The 20,426-nt window shown below is 43.0% G+C and overlaps 2 protein-coding genes across 2 annotated transcripts; both read left to right on the forward strand.

Annotated features, from left to right (window-relative positions):
- The first annotated feature begins 260 nt into the window (after nt 1-260).
- Nucleotides 261-2,873, forward strand: selenop2 (selenoprotein P2). The gene is made up of 5 exons (XM_014140446.3): nt 261-361; nt 500-742; nt 1,069-1,281; nt 2,150-2,261; nt 2,553-2,873. Exons 2-5 carry the CDS (start codon nt 516-518, stop codon nt 2,832-2,834), a joined length of 834 nt encoding a protein of 277 aa, XP_013995921.2. The 5' UTR covers nt 261-361; nt 500-515; the 3' UTR covers nt 2,835-2,873.
- A 2,133-nt stretch (nt 2,874-5,006) lies between these two features.
- elovl8a (ELOVL fatty acid elongase 8a) lies at nt 5,007-11,699 on the forward strand. The gene is made up of 8 exons (XM_014140491.3): nt 5,007-5,128; nt 5,824-5,890; nt 6,022-6,209; nt 6,395-6,475; nt 6,590-6,646; nt 6,846-6,960; nt 7,674-7,801; nt 10,142-11,699. Exons 1-8 carry the CDS (start codon nt 5,060-5,062, stop codon nt 10,307-10,309), a joined length of 873 nt encoding a protein of 290 aa, XP_013995966.1. The 5' UTR covers nt 5,007-5,059; the 3' UTR covers nt 10,310-11,699.
- Nucleotides 11,700-20,426: the final 8,727 nt, after the last annotated feature.

Raw genomic sequence — 20,426 nt, forward strand, 5'->3', positions numbered from 1 at the left:
TAGAATCAGCATGGAATGAGCATAGAATCAGCATGGAATGAGCATAGAATCAGCATGGAATCAGCATGGAATTCAGTGCCTTGGATCTGGTGTCTATAACATTTATTAGAATACAATACCATTTCAAGAATTTACATTATCCAAAAATGTAGCCTCATAGAGAAGAAAACATATCTGGAATTGACAGGTTAGTGTTGGGTTTCACAACCCTCTTACCCTAAAGTAAACACAGTGGCTTACTCTGTTTGTTTTTGGGGGTAGTGCTTACCTGAGATAAGGGCTTAAAAACAGCAGCGTAACATTGTATTGCTTAGTTGTGCGAAGCAGAAGAGCGGCTCAACGAGGACAGAGGTCAGTCCAGGTATTATGTCATTCAGTAGTCCATATTTTGCATACTGTATGTAGCAGAGACTATAGTGATACATACGAAGAGTTGTAATAACCATCACATCTGAAAGTGAACTTCTGACATCGGCCTCTCTCTTGGAACTCTTTTTAGGTGAGGTTTGGAGGACATGATGCAGGGTCTCTTGACTCTGTGGCTGTGTGCTGCTCTGCCAGGGCTCCTATGCGCATCGCCTCTGTTAGTAGAAGGGGACAATGATGCCTCCAAGATCTGCAAGACTGCACCGCACTGGGAGATCAAGGGCCATGGGGCCCCCATGAAGGAGCTGCTGGGAAATGTAGTTGTTCTGGCTCTGCTGAAAGCAAGCTGACACTTCTGCCGCACACAGGCCTCCAAGTAAGAGAGAAGTCTTCAGAATCTGTCTTGCATAACATTACTGTAGACCTTCTGCAACATACTGTTATTATACCACTGTGCAAAGATTTGGTATAGAAATCATTAAGATGTAATAATAATGTATTTACAAACAAATGTATGTAAAGTTGTTGATGTAATGGTGCTGGTGATCCAGTTCAGATTTATTGAGAGCAGCCTTCCCAAACAGTAGAGAGAAATGATCTGAATTATGAAAGAATGGGAAATTAGTAAATAACGCCATCTAGTGGCAATCAAGTGGCACCTCGTCATGACTGATCTGCCATTGTCCTGTTGCTGCTGAGTAGACTAGGAGGCCTGCGTGACAAGCTGCTCCACAGCAACCTGACAGACGTGTCGTTCCTCATCGTGAACGAGAGGGAGGCCCAGTCCAGAGCCATGTACTGGGAGCTGAAGAGGAGGGCCCCCCCGGGCATCCCTGTCTACCAACAGGCCCCGCTACAGGACGACGTCTGGGAGGCCTTGGACGGAGACAAGGACGACTTCCTGGTATATGACAGGTAATAAGGGAAGGTAACACTGCCGCTATTACCTCGCTTTCCAACCAAGGTGCAGAAATTGAGGCGCAAAAACCCTGATGAACCATGATAAGAGCTGAAATGCCCTGTTTTTACTTAAAGGTCCAATGCAGCAGTTTTTTTCTCAATATCAAATGATTTCTGGGTAATAATTAAGTAGGCCTACCTCATGGTGATTGTTTTCTATTAAAATGTTCACTTTTTGAAAAAATAGCTTCTTAGCAAAGATACATTTCTCCAGCAAGAATTTTGCCAGGACTGTCTGGGAGTGGTCTTGAGTGGGGAGGGTTAAACTGAAAACGAACTGTAATTGGCAGAGGTTTGGAACTCTCTTTCTTATTGGTCTATTAACTAATTTACAGACCAAAACACCATCCCACCACAACATGCTGAAATTTCAGTCTGTCTTTTTAAACAGCTCTTACACTAACAGGGCATTATCATCATTTTCACAATTTCACTCTATTATTCCAAAATTGCGTTTTTGAATACACTGGGTCTTAAACAATAAATAAGTCATTTTATCAACTTCCACTGTCCTCCAACAGTAACTGAATTATTTCTTCACTTCAATATGACAGGTAAGAGCCATCAAAGAGGGCCAAAATACTGTCATGTTGTTTCTCAAAATGATACATCTCTCATGAATAAGGAATGGAATTGTATTGATTGAAGGAAACCCGTCAGCCCTAATCTAAAGCTTACCACTGCTCTTTGACTTTAATGGTATGAAGTATCTAACAGGTTTTATTGAGACATTTTCTATCTACAGAGATCTTTAGAACTGGTGTGACACCTCATTCGTGTGGCCATGTAATGTATCTCTCCTATCCCCTCCTCTCTCTGACAGATGTGGGCGACTGACGTTCCACATAGTCCTACCCTACAGCTTCCTCCACTACCCCTACATAGAGGCAGCCGTCAGAGCCACCTACCACAAGGACATCTGTGGCAACTGCACCGTAAGTGAAAGCACTATTCTTAAGGGAACTGCAGACATTTCATTTCAGTTTGGCTCCTCAATTGAAAACACTACTGTCTGCAGAAGTGCTCCATAGAAATACAATTACTAGAACAGGAAAACCCCACAGACTCTTCTCTTTCTAGTAATTCTCTCTCTATGATTTGGCCTTGTAGCGTAATAAAGGTTCTGATTAGTAAACCAAATAATAGAGATCTCTCTGCGGATCTCCTAGGTGTATTTTTAGCTTGTACCTATTTTGTTAACTTTAGTTTGTTCTACTCTTCTACAGGTGGACTCCAACACAACCTCCTCAGCTGGGTGGAACAGCTCCCAGAGAAACGAGACACTGAGCAGTTCAGAGATGCGTGTTAACGAGACAGACAGCACAGTGGTTGATACAGTGAGGTCTACTGATGTCGATACCGTCAGCAACCCAGTTCCAAGTGATGGACGCCAGATGTCGTCTGAGGGGGGTGGTAACATGTCACACATACCTCACCAGCATCATCAGTACCCCCACCACCAGCATCATCAGTACCCCCACCACCATCACTATCATCAGCACCACTGAAATCATGGGTCAGACGCAGATAAACAGGACTCCAATTAACATTGTCTGTGTCGTTTCTGAGACGAGTAATTGTTATTTAGCATGGTGGTGGTGGTGGCTTGTGTCAGTGACTTGACCGTCCGATGAATAGTTTTGTATGAATTCAATTTGATTTTGTCTGTATCTGTCAAATGTGTCTGATAAGGCAAACCTGTACAGTAAACTGGAATTATTTAGGCCCTTGAAATACAGTATGTCTTCCCTACATGTGGTCTGGTGACAGGTCCTGCTCTCCTCTGCAGTTTATGAAGTCTGCAGGTCAAACCTTACGGAGGTGTCTGTAGACAGATGCTGTGCTAAGGAAAGTTGGACTGACAGTTGGACTGACAGTCACCGAACCCATGCAGGGCAGTGTGCTGGACTTCAGGGTATACTTGTCAACGTCTTCACTATATTTATATATATATATATATATATATATATATATATATATATATATATATATATATATATATATATATATATATATATATATATATATAAATATATATATATATATATATATATATATATATATATATATATTCCGGACTCCGACATAAGATTTACGTTCCAGGTTGCTGGTTGTTCCATTGTTAGATACTGGTTATTCACAAGCAGGTAGCCTAAGCCTACTATGTTCTATATAACTAATCTGAATTCACAATTAAAAGTATGATTATGTTGTTGTATGAATGTAATGAAAATAATTTGAATATGTTGTGTTTCTATGTTCATAAAGGGTGGGGCAGGGTAGATTTATTTTGCTTGTCTGGAGCAGTGGTGGGAAAAGTATCCAACTGTCATACTTGAGTAAAAGTAAAGATACCTTAATAGGAAATAACTCAAGTGAAAGTCACCCAGTAAAATACAGCTTGAGTAAAAGTCGAAACGTATTGGGTTTAAAAATACTTAAGTATCAAAAGTAAATGTAATTGCTAAAGTATACTTAAGTACCAAAAGTAAAAGTATAAATAATTTCAAATTCCTTGTATTAAGCAAACCAGACGGCACCATTTTCAAATTTTTTAAAGTTACGGATAGCCAGGGGCACGCTCCAACACTCAGACATAATTTACAAACAAACATATGTTTAGTGGGTCCGTCAGATCAGAGGCAGTAGGGATGACCAGGAATGTTCTCTTTATAAGTGTGTGAATTAGACAATTGTCCTCTCCTGCTAAGCATTCAAAATGTGTACTTTTGGCTGTCAGGGAAAATGTATGGAGTAGAAAGTACATCATTTTATTTAGGAATGTGGTGAAGTAAAAGTAAAAGTTGTCAAAAATATAAATAGTAAAGTACAGATACAGTACCAAAAAAACCGACTTAAGTAGTACTTTCAAGTATTTTTACTTAAGTACTTTACACCACTGGTCTGGAGTTACTGTCAATGGATACAGGGAGAAAACCGAATATGAATACATCATCAGCAAAACTTAAAAAGTAGAAATAATAAGAGTTTCATAAAGTGATCTAAGACAAGCACCGAGGGCAGACAGTGGGGAGGGGGCAGACATAAGTAGGGAATTCGTAATGCAGTTTGAGAAGATGGATCTAGTCTGTCACTGAGCTGATGAACAACTCTGTTGCTCTATCACTGATGTGCCAGAGAAGCGGTTGGTGAGCTGAATTAGTTGAATGAGTCTTACCTTGCTCCTACTGACCTGTGAGCCATACATTGTTAATGAGCAGGAGGGCTACATCTCAGTGTCATTAGGTGTTTGACTTGGACTGAAATAGGTGCCGGTACTGTTTATATTTAGGTGCAGGAGCTCCACAATACTTTTGAGCAAATTATTCTATGAAGAACAGAAGCTCAAGCATTAGAACATTTGAGGTGCCGGAGTACTGGTGAGCTCCTGTCTAAATCAAGCACCGAGCGTCAATAATGTTTCACCTTTATGTAAACTCATAGGCTATTTCCTAACAAATAATAGGTCAATTATACTGTTTGTGTTTGGGCCTAGGCCTATATCTATTCACTATTCTTTTAAACCATACATTTATTCAAGTTAAATAGCATCTCACAAGTGGGCAAGGCATGAAATAGATTGCCTTGTGCTCGGCTATAGGCTAAAATACCATGCACAGCAGGTGGATTACCTCATTGCCGCGGGGGCTGATGGTAAACGACAATTCAGCTCACTCATATCGCCATCAACACTCAGAGAGAATGCTGCGCTGGATGGCGGACAAATTCAACCATGGCTAGATGGTTTGCGACCATCAGATCTGCAATTTGTGCATTCCGGTCGATGAGTGCAGCCTACGAAGTAAGTTCTGTTAACCTCGCACCTGAATATAGACAATTACAGCCTATTATAAATTACTTTCGTATGACAAAATCAGTTAGGCCTAGCCTAAATAGTTATTTTGTAATTTCTAAAATGAATGTCCCTCAAGTCTAGACTGTAGTGGTATAACCAAGGGACATACCTTCATAATTTTATCATCACCATTATCATCATCATCACTATTCATGCCAACACCTTGTTATTTCATAAAGAGCTATACACACCTCTGTGAGAGAGAAAAAAATCCTAAAAGTGTAACTTGTAGGCGACAGAGAGTTAAAATACAAAAGAGGTTATCCGAGGTTCAATATGCTGTGTCGTTGTGTAAGGGATTTTCTAAATCCTCCTGAAGCAAGAAGCTAAACCTACTTCAGCTTATCCGGCTGGCCGACTGATTTGAGAAGCCTATCAACAAAACGTCTCAGATACAGTATTTCTGTGCGTCTTTTCCAATTGTGACCCTTTTCATAATTTACCAATCTGACGTTAGGTGGCAGTACTGTTGCTTGCATAGACATCCTTCTGAAATCTACTATATGAGTTAGGAAATGTAAACTTCTAGGAGCAAATAATTCACACCAACTATTTGGATAGCTTCATCAGAGTGAATATTTACTTTATATAATGTAAAGTGATAAAATGCATTTAACTCATCATATAATGCATTTTTGCAGCATTTAGGGATGGCCACAACATGGCAGAAAATCCAACTGTTCTACCAAGGGGTGTTAGATAATGGAGGTAACTGTGCCCAGCTTCTAAAACCAGACCGTGCTCACTGAAGTTACCAGTACAAGACCAACATACGTAAATCATTGCTTCACCTATCCATTTTCCTATCCTATAGTAATGCTGTCTCTGCGTGCTTTCAGACAAAAGAACCGACAGCTGGTTGCTGGTGTACTCACCTGTGCCAATCACTTGCATCTTCCTGTGCTACCTGCTCCTCATATGGGTGGTCCCCAAGCTGATGGCTCAGAGACAGCCAGTCAACCTCAAGCCTGTGCTCATCATTTACAACTTTGCTATGGTCTGCCTGTCTGCCTACATGTTCTATGAGGTGTGGAAAGCATGGATAACTTGTAGCTATTTTACTCATATTGGATGTGCTTTGGATCTATTGTACACATTACAGTACCTATTTATACCCTTGTTGTATAGTGTATGTGTAAATAAGTGATGATGAGTAGCTATTTCTCTACCTGTAAGCATATAGTATTTTAATGCATTTTACTCTCTCCTCAGTTCACAGCGTCATCCTGGTTGGCAAACTATAGTATATTATGTCAGCCTGTGGACTACAACACCAGCCCACTGGCAATGCGGGTAACTCATATCCACTGCAATGCTTTGCAATTTCCTTAGTGTACATATACTGTATGTAAATTATTTCTAATCTTAACCTACTGCTGAAATGTATCTTCTATGTGTTCTGAACAGATGGCCAAGGTCTGCTGGTGGTTCTACTTCTCCAAAGTCATCGAGCTCAGTGATACTGTAAGTACACTTCAGGGATTCTACTATCCCAGGTTGAAGCAAAAACGGTGTAAGTGTGCTCTTATTACATCTCTTCTATCAAGACATCTTTAATGTGCTGTCTTCTGTCCATGTGACTGTAGCTAATTGTGTTTCTTGTCATATTCTTGTATGTCTGTCACGTTTGATAAATAAATTAAATATGACACGTCTCTTCCAGCTTTTCTTCATCCTGAGGAAGAAGAACAGTCAGCTGACGTTCCTGCATGTCTACCACCACGGCACCATGATCTTCAACTGGTGGGCTGGGGTCAAATACGTGGCAGGAGGCCAGTGTAAGGGTTGCCACATTACTACAGACAAGACGGTGATTCATTTACCCGGTGTTAGACCCAGACAATTCTGCCCTATACGTAACAGTATGGCACTGCACAATCTATTTCTTGTGTCTGCTTCCTGCTCAGTCTTGGTTGAAATAATGATTAGGCTATTCATACAGGACTTGTTCTGTAGGAGACAGACAGTACACACACCCACACATTGAAATGCACCTGACATTTCAATGAATCTGGAACACATGCCGTGATGCCTACAGTGTCCTTGGAACTGTTCCACACCCCTGCTATTTGAAAAGGACATTCGCAGTGGTCAAAGCAGTGATCAAAATAGACCAGCTAGGAACAGAACGGCCAGGATTAAGAGAAGTTTTTGGCACTAAGATGCTGTATAATTTGTTTAAAATGGCGGTGAGTTGGTAGAAAACAGCTGGCAAAGCATCTTAGTGCAGCATTTGCCCTCCTTTTGGTTTAAAGATAGTCAACACAGCCTGGCTATTTATTTTCACATTGCATGTACAAAGATGGGCAGATAGATAATTACGCCTTGAGATAAAATAAAGGACGAATCAAGACCTTTTTATTCAATTAAAGAACCCAGCTTTAGAAACAAGTTATAAACATCTGAACTTGTAATAAATTAAGAAATGCTGTAAACATATCACTGAATTACTCGCCCATTCTCGGTGTATTGTGTGTTCTCCTCCCTCCAGCTTTCCTTATAGGCCTTATCAACTCATTGGTGCACGTGGTGATGTATCTATACTATGGGCTGGCAGCACTGGGGCCGCACATGCAGCAGTATCTGTGGTGGAAGCGCTACCTCACCTCCCTGCAGCTGGTGAGTAGAGTGGCCTTGATGCAGAGCCTCTGCTACAGTATGGCCTCCAAAATGGCACCCATACAGTACATTCACTAGAGTCTAGATAATACAAATGTACATTTACTTTATATCCTGTAGGGGATTTTACCCTAAGAACCTCAAAGTGCTTTAAAACCCCTTTAATGTTAAGTCCTCTATCTTACCGGTTCTGGGCCGGTTCTGACTGACATGTTGGTATACAAAGCACTATGTGAACTTCACTGGGTCCAGTGCCTTATATTGGCAGAAAGCCCCACCCGTCTGCTCTCCACTACCACTCGGTCAGCAGACCTGACTTGAAGTATACGTTTTCATACCCCACATTAGCAAAGGGATGTGACGTTTCAGATTTTCTGGCTTATCCAGACAAATAATAGATTTCCTCTCCCTCTGAGCATCTGAGACAGCATATTAAAGGGGAGAGTCTAGCGATTTCAGCTATCGTGGTTTCATCTCACGGTGATATTCACAGCCGGATTTAGAACTCTCAACATGAAAACATTGTAAATAATTTCATAGAATTGAAACACGACCACTTTCTTTTGGTCACAGAGGGACAAAATCACTTTGTGTGTAAAGCTGAAGTTGTAACGAGTCTGCAGCAATTCGAATGGCGTTGCTCAATATGATCATATTTATTTTACAGTTAAAATGAATATTAAATCTCATAGTAAGTTTTTTCTAATTTTATTTATTTATTTAGAAAGCATTTCAGTCATTTCAAGCGCTATTCCACTTTTGTTGAATATACAGTACCAGTCAAAAGTTTGGACAAATGAAAATACATTTTAGATTTTAGATTCTTCAAAGTTGCCACCCTTTGCCTTGATGACAGCTTTGTACGCTCTTGGCATTCTCTCAACCAGCTTCACCAGGAATCCTTTTCCAACAGTCTTGAAGGAGTTCCCACATATGCTGAGCACTTGTTGGCTGCTTGATGGTTTTTGCGACTGACCTTCGTGTCTTAAAGTAATGATGGACTGTCGTTTCTCTTTGCTTAGTTCATCTGTTCTTGCCATAATATGGACTTGGTCTTTTACCAAATAGGGCTATCTTCTGTATACCACCCCTACCTTGTTACAACACGAATGATTGGGTCAAACGCATTAAGAAGGAAATAAATTCCACAAATTAACTTTTAACAAGGAACACCTTTTAATTGAAATGCATTCCAGGTGACTACCTCATGAAGCTGGTTGAGAGAATGCCAAGAGTGTGCAAAGCTGTCATCAAGGCAAAGGGTGGCTACTTTGAAGAATATCAAATATAAAAATATATTTTCATTTCTTTAAGACTTTTTTGATTACTGCATGATTTCATGTGTTATTTCAGTTTTGATGTCTTCACTATTATTATGTAGAAAATAATAAAAATAAAGAAAAACCCTGGAATGACAGGTACTGTATAATTGTATAATATTTGTCATATTTACTTGAGCTTGTGTCCTCGAAAGTAAGTACACTTCAGCAATGTATAACTATGTTCAACCAGACCTTTCTAGAACTATGCAGCAATTAACTAGTTATTGTTTATGGCCATCGCATGAAAAATAAGTTATTTTGGGTATGTCTATTTCGGCAGAAATCTACATTTGGCATTATTAGCTGGAATCCTTTATTGAAACAATAACAAAGCTGTCTTCCCACCTGTGTTTTGGTAAAAAGTTGAGGGATGGGCCTGGAGAACAGGAACAGGAACCACTCTCAAATTCAAAGCAAGAGCTATGTATGCAAAGACTGACCATCCATGATATCAAAATTATAGTTTTAGCCATGTTTTGAGGCTATAGAGTATTTGTTTACATTTACTTTGTCAACAAACATTGGAGTTTAACAAGCTTATATTTGGGGTTCTGATGAGGTATGACAGTTGAACTAAGCTCATGGGGAATGTATACGTTATATTCTTCAACAATCAATGGGTGTATATCATTAATTTAAGTCCAAAAATAGATGTAGCAATTAAGGATTCTAGCTTTAACCTTCAGTGTCATGTCAGGATGCTAGCTTATTAACTTGTGGTTGATCTGAGTGGTCAATGGAAGCCTTGTTAACATGGTTAGGTCTGGGACACAATGAACATTAGATCATCACTGACCTTATTAACCCTGAAGCCTTACTGTAAGACCCCCACTAATAACTGTTGTGTGAAGACAATAGGATCATACTGCATGTACTGTATGAAGCTGCATCTGTGCTGAATATGTGAACTCTTTTTATGGGCTCTACAACTGTGCACTTTCAATGTGGTCACACTAGAAGCCCACAACTGAGCTTTCTTCTTATTGACACTGGTTATGTTGACCCTCTGTGACCCCAGCTCCAGTTCTTCATAGTGACCATCCACACCAGCTACAACCTGTTCACTGACTGCGACTTCCCAGACTCCATGAACACGGTGGTGTTTGTCTACTCCCTCAGCCTCATCGTACTCTTCAGAAACTTCTACTATCAGAGCTACCTCACCAAGAAGAGCAAACAGACATGAGACACGGATGTAGAGGCAATTGTTACTTATTTTATTAAAATTGATCATGTATGTTTTTAAAATATTTATTGACCTATTTATTGACCCATCATGTTTAAGTAAAGCAGGTCTCTATCCGCTGGACATAAGCCTCTGTTTGTTTCTGTTTCAGCCTCCCCTCCAACCATTAGGGTAACACACACACACACTCAGAGAGAGCTAGCCCTCTCCCATTCCCTCCCATCCCCCCTTAGGTCATTAGGGATGAAGTCCCAGCCACGCTCTGGCGACTCTGCCAAATTGAAATAAACCTGAGCAGGCCTCCTGCTCTTCACTCCACTTATTTATCTAATCTCTCTCTGTGACACTTCATTTGTCTTCAGAGTCATTGGCTGAGAGGTTAGCCAATCGCAAGTCAGCTGGCAGTCTAAAACCGCACCCTGTGCCCCTCCTACTCTCCCTCTCTGACTCTGTTCCGTGAGTCCCAATAACTCAACTAGGTGAACCGAACAAGTGTGCTCGCATATTCCCTTAGAAGACTTTTGCTTGAAAAAAAAAAAGTTGCAATAGCACTGTTTGTCCACCTTGAGATGCCGTACCCAGTATACACTTCCTCAAAATAGTCAGAATTAATCTAAAATAACTAAAAAAATCTGCCATTCACTTAGAAGTTTTTCATTTAGAAGTCGCTAAGATGTTTGGTGCAATATTTCTCAAGTGAACTATTTTTTGCATGAAAACAAATCGTCTATCGTTGTGAATGACAACAAACACTTGAAGAATCCCTACTGTTGACCAATGAGGCGTAGACTTCAGCTACCGAAATACTGCTTGCCTCAATAATTTTTTTAGTTCTTATGAACAGCCAAAAAAACCTCGCTAAAGAACAAAATGAACAAAAACGTCACAAAACTGCTTCGGATGGGAAGCCTACAGACGCCTTTAGCTGATCCTGTTTCCAATGTCTATGTGAACCATTCAAGTGAGGATAACTCTGAGGGGGTTTCCATCTTATGTCACTACTTTATCACTTGTGAACATGTTAGGGTTGAACTGGCTATTTGTATGCATAACTTATATAATATACCGGGGAAGCTATGCTACAATATTAAGTTTATAAACTACGAGTAAATCAACTGTTGAAGACAAGAAGAACTACAACCGGCAACAGGAAGTGCGTCACGACGCTGGGATCAGCCTGCACGCCGACGACAGGAGGAGCAAGTTTAAACCACACTCCTCCTCCCTCGGACAGGCCAGCATTGAGCGGGAAATATGTCTCAGTATAAAAGAGAGAACAATAGGATGTGTCGCCCTCTTCTCTGTTTTGCCCTGCGAGGTAAAACAGTGAGACCGTATATATACGAACCACACACGTGTTTGCATTAATTAAAGTACAGCTAAATCAGAAGTTACTATGTGCTGACTATTTTGTTCTGTTACCAGAAACGAACTGTCGCAACATTAACAAACAGTAAAGCCTAATTTCATTATTGAAACTGATAAGCCTGTTTCCCTTCCTTCTTTGAAAGTCGAGTGACAATTAGTGTCTGTCCGTATAGTGTCACCAGTGACTGACTGTTCTAGTTTCCCATCCTGGGTGTGTAACTTGCTATTCATGGGTTCTGGAAAATGACGTAGCTTGTCTTGCAGTGCATGTGCTCAGTCTGTTGTGTTGAATTGCATGACAGCTGTCTTTTAAAAAAGCAGTTCAACAACAATCACTAAGAGTTCAGTCATGCAGGCACTGTGACGTCTTTGTGACTCGTGTCATGACCAAGGACAGAGGGGCTTTGTGGCCCCATGTAAAGTAGCCGGTTTCAAATGTCTATGGTACACTCTCAGCCAGCAGCATACCACCCTGCATTCCACTGCTGGCTTGCTTCTGAAGCTAAGCAGGGTTGGTCATGATTGGTCCTTAGATGGGAGACCAGATGCTGCTGGAAGTGGTGTTGGAGGGCAAGTAGAAGGGGCACTCTTTCCTCTGGACAAAAAAATATCCCAATGCCCCAGGGCAGTGATTGGGGACATTGCCCTGTGCAGGGTGCCGTCTTCCCGACGGGATGTTAAACAGGTGTCCTGACTCTCTGTGGTCACTAAAGATCCCATGGCACATATTGTAAGAGTAGGGGTGTTAATCCCGGTGTCCTGGCTAAATTCCCAATCTGTCCCTCATACGGTCACCTAATCATCCCCAGTTTGCAATTGGCTCATTCATCTCCCCTGTAACTATTCCACAGGTTATTGCTATAAATGAGAATGTGTTCTCAGTCAACTTACCTGGTAAAATAATGGCTAAATCAAAATAAAATACAAAAAAAGGTGCTATCTAGGACTTAAAAGGGCTCTTTGGCTGTCCCCATAGGAGTACCCTTTTTGGTTCCATGTAGAATCCTTTGTGTTCCATGTAGAACCCTTTCCACAGAGGGTTCTACATGGAACACAAGGGGGTACTACCTGGAACCCAAAGGGTTCTACCAGGAACCAAAAAGGTTTCTCCTATGGGGACAGCCAAAGAACCCTTTTGGAACCCTTTTTTCTAATAGTGTAGATACAGCTGTGTAGAGTTACAGACCATATCCTGCTGGCGAGATGACCACTGTTTTCCTCGCAAGTATGAGTGTCACATCTCATACCCCACAGCTTATTGCCAGATGCACATTTGGACATATTTGTCACTGGAATCAGCTTGCAGTATTGCTCTGGGGGCATGTGTCCTCTCCCAGCAATATATTGCTGTCAGTCTTTCATCCCAGCCATCCAACACCACATGCCTGTGCTGATGTGTATGAAAACAAACCCTTGAGTCTCCTTACTCCTAAGAGCACATTTTCATGTCTGTATGTTGTGTTCACACAAATGCCAGATAAATAAATGATGGCCAGTATTTTCCACCACTCTCATTTTAATCAAAGTTTGACACAGCTGACACTTCTCCTTGGCTCTCTAAGCCTGTCACATAATATCTGACAAGATATCTTCTTGAAACTTGTCTTTTAATGTGACTCGTCTGGGAGAATGCAGTGGTCTACAGCCACAGTGATTTACAGCAGGGGCCTCCCCTCCTCAACGTTCATCCACTGACTGTCTTGTGCAATAAACAAGTGATATGTTCCTGGGTGTGTAGTTAAATGTCACTTTCCCCGTGAGACAGGAGATGAAGGCCATCCTTTAATGCCGCTGTCACTTTAAGTATCAGAGGCTTCCTCTGCTGCTGCCGTTTGATAAGGGGAATTGAAAGTGGATGAAAGCACATTAATTTGTGGTGAGAGAGAGGTTGGAGGGAATGAGAATCTCTCCCCTAACTCCCCTCTGTTTCTTCCATTCTTTAGTTTAGCATGTCGTGGTTGTGGCTGATATTAAGGGATCCATCTTACCTTCAGAGGCTGGTGCCAAATGGTTTGGGATTGAGCAAGGGGTCATTTGAATCACTTGTGTCCAGTCCTCAGCTACTCCATGCTGTTCTAGGTGTACTGACAAACACCCATACCCACGCTTCCACATGAAAAAAGATATGTTAGTTGTACAGTCTAAAAGCTTAAACTCTAATCAAGATGAGAAGTCATGTTCACAAGTCCCTCTCACATCTAGACATGGCAACATTATCTTCTAAAAATGACTCACAGATCAACAAAGGTACACCACTTATGGCAGCGAGAAGGGAAAAAAACACATCCACTGATAACAAGAGAAAGTGATGATGTAGAGGCACTTATAAGTTAGTTTGGTAGTCTCCCCAGTAACAGCAAGTAACACCTTGTCTGTACACTGTAATTTGTAATCCCTTAAAGTGGGGGTGAGCACTCCTTAGCCGGGCCAGTCGGTAATCACAGAGTCAGTGAGAGGGGCTGGGGAACGAGCGGCTGTTGATGGTGCTTGAGGTGAGCGACTGGTTTCAGACAAAGAGGGTTAACAAGAGGGTGAGCAATCTCAGCTAGTGCTTTCATTTCAGCCTCTTGTTTCAGCCAGTCAACCAGCTAGCACTCGTAAAGGGGTCAGTACAGGGCGTAAGGTATGTATGAGAGTTCTGAAGAGGTTTATACAGACATGGAAGGAAAGGATGGGAAATTGTTTTGTTGAAACAAGAGTTAATCATTTGGTTCCTAATGGAAGCGGCCTAACGTGTGTGGATATCCCTCCCCCCCCCACACACACACACACACACACACACACACACACACACACACACACACACACACACACACACACACACACACACACACACACACACACACACACACACACACACACACACACACACACACACACACACACACAGTTTTGCTTAACTAACCTTGTGGTGACACTCAATTTATAAACATTTAAAATCCTATTTTTCCTAAACCTAACCCTTACCCCATAACCTAACCTTAACCCTAACTCTAATTCTATCTTAACCCTCTAATTCTATCTATCCCTAAACCCCTTAGAAATAGCATTTACTTGTGGGGACCAACAAAATGTCCCCAGTTTTTTGTTTCCAGGTACAACCATTTTAGGTTCCATGTAGGACCCTCTGTGGAAAGGGTTCTACATGGAACTCAAAAGTGTTCTACCTGGAACCAAAAATGGTTCTTCATATGGTTCTCCTATGGGGACAGCTGACCATTTTAGGTTCTAGATAGCACCTTTTTTTTCTGAGTGCAGAATAATTAATCTAGTAAGAACGGCCACTTTCATCAGGAAACATGAAAACCTTATCAACATTTGTGTTAATACACTGTGTAGCTGCCAGGCTGTACCTTTTATGGGTGTCTGATGAAAAATACAAAATGGCTACAAAGGCTCCTAGTCTAGCATTGTTTACCTTTTGTAGAACCCTCATAGAAGAGTGAGACTAATAACCTTCAGCTACCATCAGTCTCCAGCGACCTAATATCTGGTTTGAATAGGAATCTAGCCTACGCTGAATGGATGGTTTGTCTGTGACTGATGTTCTCTAGCTCTCTGGTCTCATATAGAGATGACTTGACCTTTATCAGTAGTGCTGTAATGCAGCACACCGCCTGGCCTCCCTCTATGTTCAAATTGTAATCAGCAGCTGTGCTGTCAGGTTCAATTCCAATGTGCAGACAGCCCACCTGTCACATACACTCCCACACATATACAGACACACACACACACACACACACACACACACACACACACACACACACACACACACACACACACACACACACACACACACACAAACAAACACACACACACACACACTCACAGTTCTTAAAGTGGGCCCTTATGTACCCTGTAGACTTAGAAAATCATCATAAAATGGACACAGCTACTTTGTGGTTTACTGACACACCAACCGTGATGCAGAGCCTCATACCACAGACACTGTGGGCCCTACTTGATATTAACACTTTATTTGGTTAAAATATTCCTCAAATGTATCGCGTCACTGCCCTCTAGTGAGATCAGAGGCCATACCAAGCTCATTGGAATTGGACTAGTGGTCTATACCTGCTTATAAACTAGTCCTATAAACTCACCCATATCATTGTACATCAAATCGTTCTTTTACAACATATTCTCAGGGGAATACTATCTCTGTGTACTATTTGGGGCGGCAGGGTAGCCTAGTGGTTAGAGTGTTGGGCTAGTAACCGAGTGGCAAGTTGAAATCCCTGAGCTGACAACGTACAAATCTGTCGTTCTGCCCCTGAACAAGGCAGTTAACCCACTGTTCCTAGGCCATCATTGAAAATAAGAATTTGTTCTTAACTGACTTGCCTAGTTAAATAAAGGTAAAATAAATCTCCTTGCAAGGTCAGTCTGAAGGCTTGATAGCTTTACATGACATCTTTAGAGCACTAAGTGTGTGGGAGCTGTGACCTTCACTTCATTTTCAGTGGAATCACACAGAGTCTCCAGCGGGGTCACTGTCCCTCTTATGTGTGATAGATCTGAGAAAACATTAGTTTTGATTGGATGTCTGAAATAAGCCCTTATATTTCCACTATCCAGTAACCATTTAACCATCAAATTATCATTTGATTACTCAGTAATGTGTATAAAGTTATATTAAGAATAGATATAAGGATTTCATTGATGTACACGAATGATCCATTGGTAGTTTGTTGTAACCAAGAATTGGTGCTATCCGTGTGTTATTGGATGCTAGCATGCTAGTTAGCTACGACGTCATAGGATACGGTGCACTGGGTGGGTTTCACGGAAGAATACTGTACCAAGTTATCTAGCTGAATAAACTAAGTTTGAGCCTATTCCTGGAAACATTGAACCACTGTAGTTTACATCAATTATAATTTCTAAAGTGGAAGTTGGAAAAGTTATATTTGAGTGTTTCAGTGAATGGTTAGTGAGGGAGGCCCTGCTCTCTCGCTTCCCCAGTTGTTTAGTTCATTTTCATTCCAATCTAGTTTGCATTAGCGTAGCCTCTCCTGTAGCCTGTCAACCATGTGTCTGTCTATCCCTGTTCTCTCCTCTCTGCACAGGCCACACAAACGCTTCACACCGCATGGCCGCTGCCACTCTAACCTGGTGGTCCCAGCGTGCACGACCCACGTGGAATTCCAGGTCTCCGGCAGCCTCTGGAACTGCCGGTCTGCGGCCAACAAGGCAGAGTTCATCTCAGCCTATGCTACCCTCCAGCCTCGACTTCTTGGTGCTGACGTGGATTACCACAGAAAACACTGCTACTCCTACTGCTCTCTCCTCGTCTGACCACGTGTTCTCGCATACCCCGAGAGCATCTGGTCAACGGGGTGGTGGCACTGGAATCCTCATCTCTCCCAAGTGGACATTCTCTCTTTCTCCCCTGACCCATCTGTCTATCTTCTCCTTTGAATTCCATGCTGTCACAGTCATTAGCCCATTCAAGCTTAACATCCTTATCATTTATCGCCCTACAGGTTCCCTTGGAGAGTTCATCAATGAGCTTGACGCCTTGATAAGTTCCTTTCCTGAGGATGGCTCACCCCTGACAGTTCTGGGTGACTTTAACCTCCCTACGTCTACCTTTGACTCATTTCTCTCTGCCTCCTTCTTTCCACTCCTCTCCTCTTTTGACCTCACCCTCTCACCGTCCCCCCCACTCACAAGGCAGGCAATACGCTTGACCTCATCTTTACTAGATGCTGTTCTTCTACTAATCTCACTGCAACTCCCCTCCATGTCTCCGACCACTACCTTGTATCCTTTTCCCTCTCGCTCTCCTCCAACACTACTCACTCTGCCCCTACACAGATGGTATTGCGCCGTCGCAACCTTCGCTCTCTCTCTCCTGCTACTCTCTCCTCTTCCATCCTATCATCTCTTCCCTCTGCTCAATCCTTCTCCCACCAATCTCATGATTCTGCCTCCTCAACCCTCCTCTCCTCCCTTTCTGCATCCTTTGACTCTCTATGTCCCCTATCCTCCCGGCCGGCTCAGTCCTCCCCTCCTGCTCTGTGGCTTGACGACTCATTGCGAGCTCACAGAACAGGGCTCCGGGCAGCCGAGCGGAAATGGAGGAAAACTAGCCTCCCTGCGGACCTGGCATCTTTTCACTCCCTCCTCTCTACATTTTCTTCCTCTGTTTCTGCTGCTAAAGCCACTTTCTACCACTCTAAATTCCAAGCATCTGCCTCTAACCCTAGGAATCTCTTTGCCACCTTCTCCTCCCTCCTGAATCTTCCTACCCCTTCCCCCCCCCCTCCCTCTCTGCGGATGACTTCGTCAACCATTTTGAAAAGAAGGTTGACGACCTCCAATCCTCATTTGTTAAGTCAAACGACACCGCTGGTCCTGCTCACATTGCCCTACCCTATGCTTTGACCACTTTCTCCCCTCTCTCTCCAGATGAAATCTTGCGACTTGTGACGGCCGCCCAACAACCTGCCCGCTTGACCCTATCCCCTCCTCTCTTCTCCAGACCATTTCCGGAGACCTTCTCCCTTACCTCACCTCGCTCATCAACTCATCCTTGACCGCTGGCTACGTCCCTTCCGTCTTCAAGAGAGCGAGAGTTGCACCCCTTCTCAAAAAACCTACAGTTGATCCCTCCGATGTCAACAACTACAGACCAGTATCCCTTCTTTCTTTTCTCTCCAAAACTCTTGAGCGTGCCGTCCTTGGCCAGCTCTCTTGCTATCTCTCTCAGAATGACCTTCTTGATCCAAATCAGTCAGGTTTCAAGACTGGTCATTCAACTGAGACTGCTCTTCTCTGTGTCACGGAGGCTCTCCGCACTGCTAAAGCTAACTCTCTCTCCTCTGCTCTCATCCTTCTAGACCTATCTACTGCCTTTGATACTGTGAACCATCAGATCCTCCTCTCCACCCTCTCCAAGTTGGGCATCTCCGGCGCGGCTCACTCTTGGATTGCGTCCTACCTGACAGGTCGCTCCTACCAGGTGGCGTGGCGAGAATCCGTCTCCGCACCACGTGCTCTCACCACTGGTGTCCCCCAGGGCTCAGTTCTAGGCCCTCTCCTATTCTCGCTATACACCAAGTCACTTGGCTCTGTCATATCCTCACATGGTCTCTCCTATCATTGCTACGCAGACAACACACAATTAATCTTCTCCTTTCCCCCTTCTGATAACCAGGTGGTGAATCGCATCTCTGCATGTCTGGCAGACATATCAGTGTGGATGACGGATCACCACCTCAAGCTGAACCTCGGCAAGACGGAGCTGCTCTTCCTCCCGGGGAAGGACTGCCCGTTCCATGATCTCGCCATCACGGTTGACAACTCCATTGTGTCCTCCTCCCAGAGTGCTAAGAACCTTGGCGTGACCCTGGACAACACCCCGTCGTTCTCCGCTAACATCAAGGCGGTGACCCGATCCTGTAGGTTCATGCTCTACAACATTCGCAGAGTACGAACCTGCCTTACACAGGAAGCGGTGCAGGTCCTAATCCAGGCACTTGTCATCTCCCGTCTGGATTACTGCAACTCGCTGTTGGCGGGGCTCCCTGCCTGTGCCATTAAACCCCTACAACTCATCCAGATCGCCGCAGCCCGTCTGGTGTTCAACCTTCCCAAGTTCTCTCACGTCACCCCGCTCCTCCACACACTCCACTGGCTTCCAGTTGAAGCTCGCATCTGCTACAAGACCATGGTGCTTGCGTTCGGAGCAGTGAGGGGAACGGCACCTCCGTACCTTCAGGCTCTGATCAGTCCCTACACCCAAACAAGGGCACTGCGTTCATCCACCTCTGGCCTGCTGGTCCCCCTACCTCTGCGGAAGCACAGTTCCCACTCAGCCCAGTCAAAACTGTTCGCTGCTCTGGCGGAACAAGCTTCCTCACGACACCAGGACAACGGAGTCAATCACCACCTTCCGGAGACACCTGAAACCCCACCTCTTTAAGGAATACCTGGGATAGGATAAAGTAATCCTTCTAGCCCCCCCCCCCCCCCCCCCCAAAAAAAAGATATAGATGTACTATTGTAAAGTGGTTGTTCCACTGGATATCATAAGGTGAATGCACCAATTTTTAAATTACTCTGGATAAGAGCGTCTGCTAAATGACGTAAATGTAAATGTAATGTAAATGAGAACCTGGCTGTAAGTTCCTACTTGCACTTACACATGACCTTTTGCAAATTTGCCCTTGATGCTCAGTCATGTCAACCCATTCCAAAGGTTGTTACATATTTTATAATGAATAAACAGTGAGTGTTCGGTTGGCCTCTCTGGTTGATTGGTTGGCAGATTTTCTGTGTTAAACTGGCCCCCTTTGTCTACCTACTCACCACCCCACCTCAGGTCCGGCTGGCCTTCTCTGCATTATTCAGAGCCACAACGCCAAGTTACAGAGCTGTATTTCCCATGTCTTCCATTTCAAAATGATTTTCCAAGCATATTTCAGTTGACACAAAGACAAAGGACCCGGCACATTTGTTTCTCTCCTTTTCCTTGTAATATTAAATATTAATGCCAGCATAATTTTGCAGGCTCCCGAGTACCAAGGAGTGGGAGAGTACAGCGCTGTAGTCATCAGTGACTTCAGTTTTTTTCCCTAGAGGTAAGAAGTTTGTCAAAATAAATTTTGAGATGCCCCAGCAACAGCACAGTATTTACAGTTACATTTCACATTTTGTTCATATATGGGGGGCTATTTAATATGAAGCTCTAGTCTGTTCTATAACATTTGCCTGGGTGCTAATGTTTATCTTTGTTTGTGTG

This window comes from Salmo salar, chromosome 14 (genome assembly GCF_965601325.2).
Source record: "Salmo salar chromosome 14, fSalSal1, whole genome shotgun sequence".
Classification (NCBI taxonomy): domain Eukaryota; kingdom Metazoa; phylum Chordata; class Actinopteri; order Salmoniformes; family Salmonidae; genus Salmo; species Salmo salar.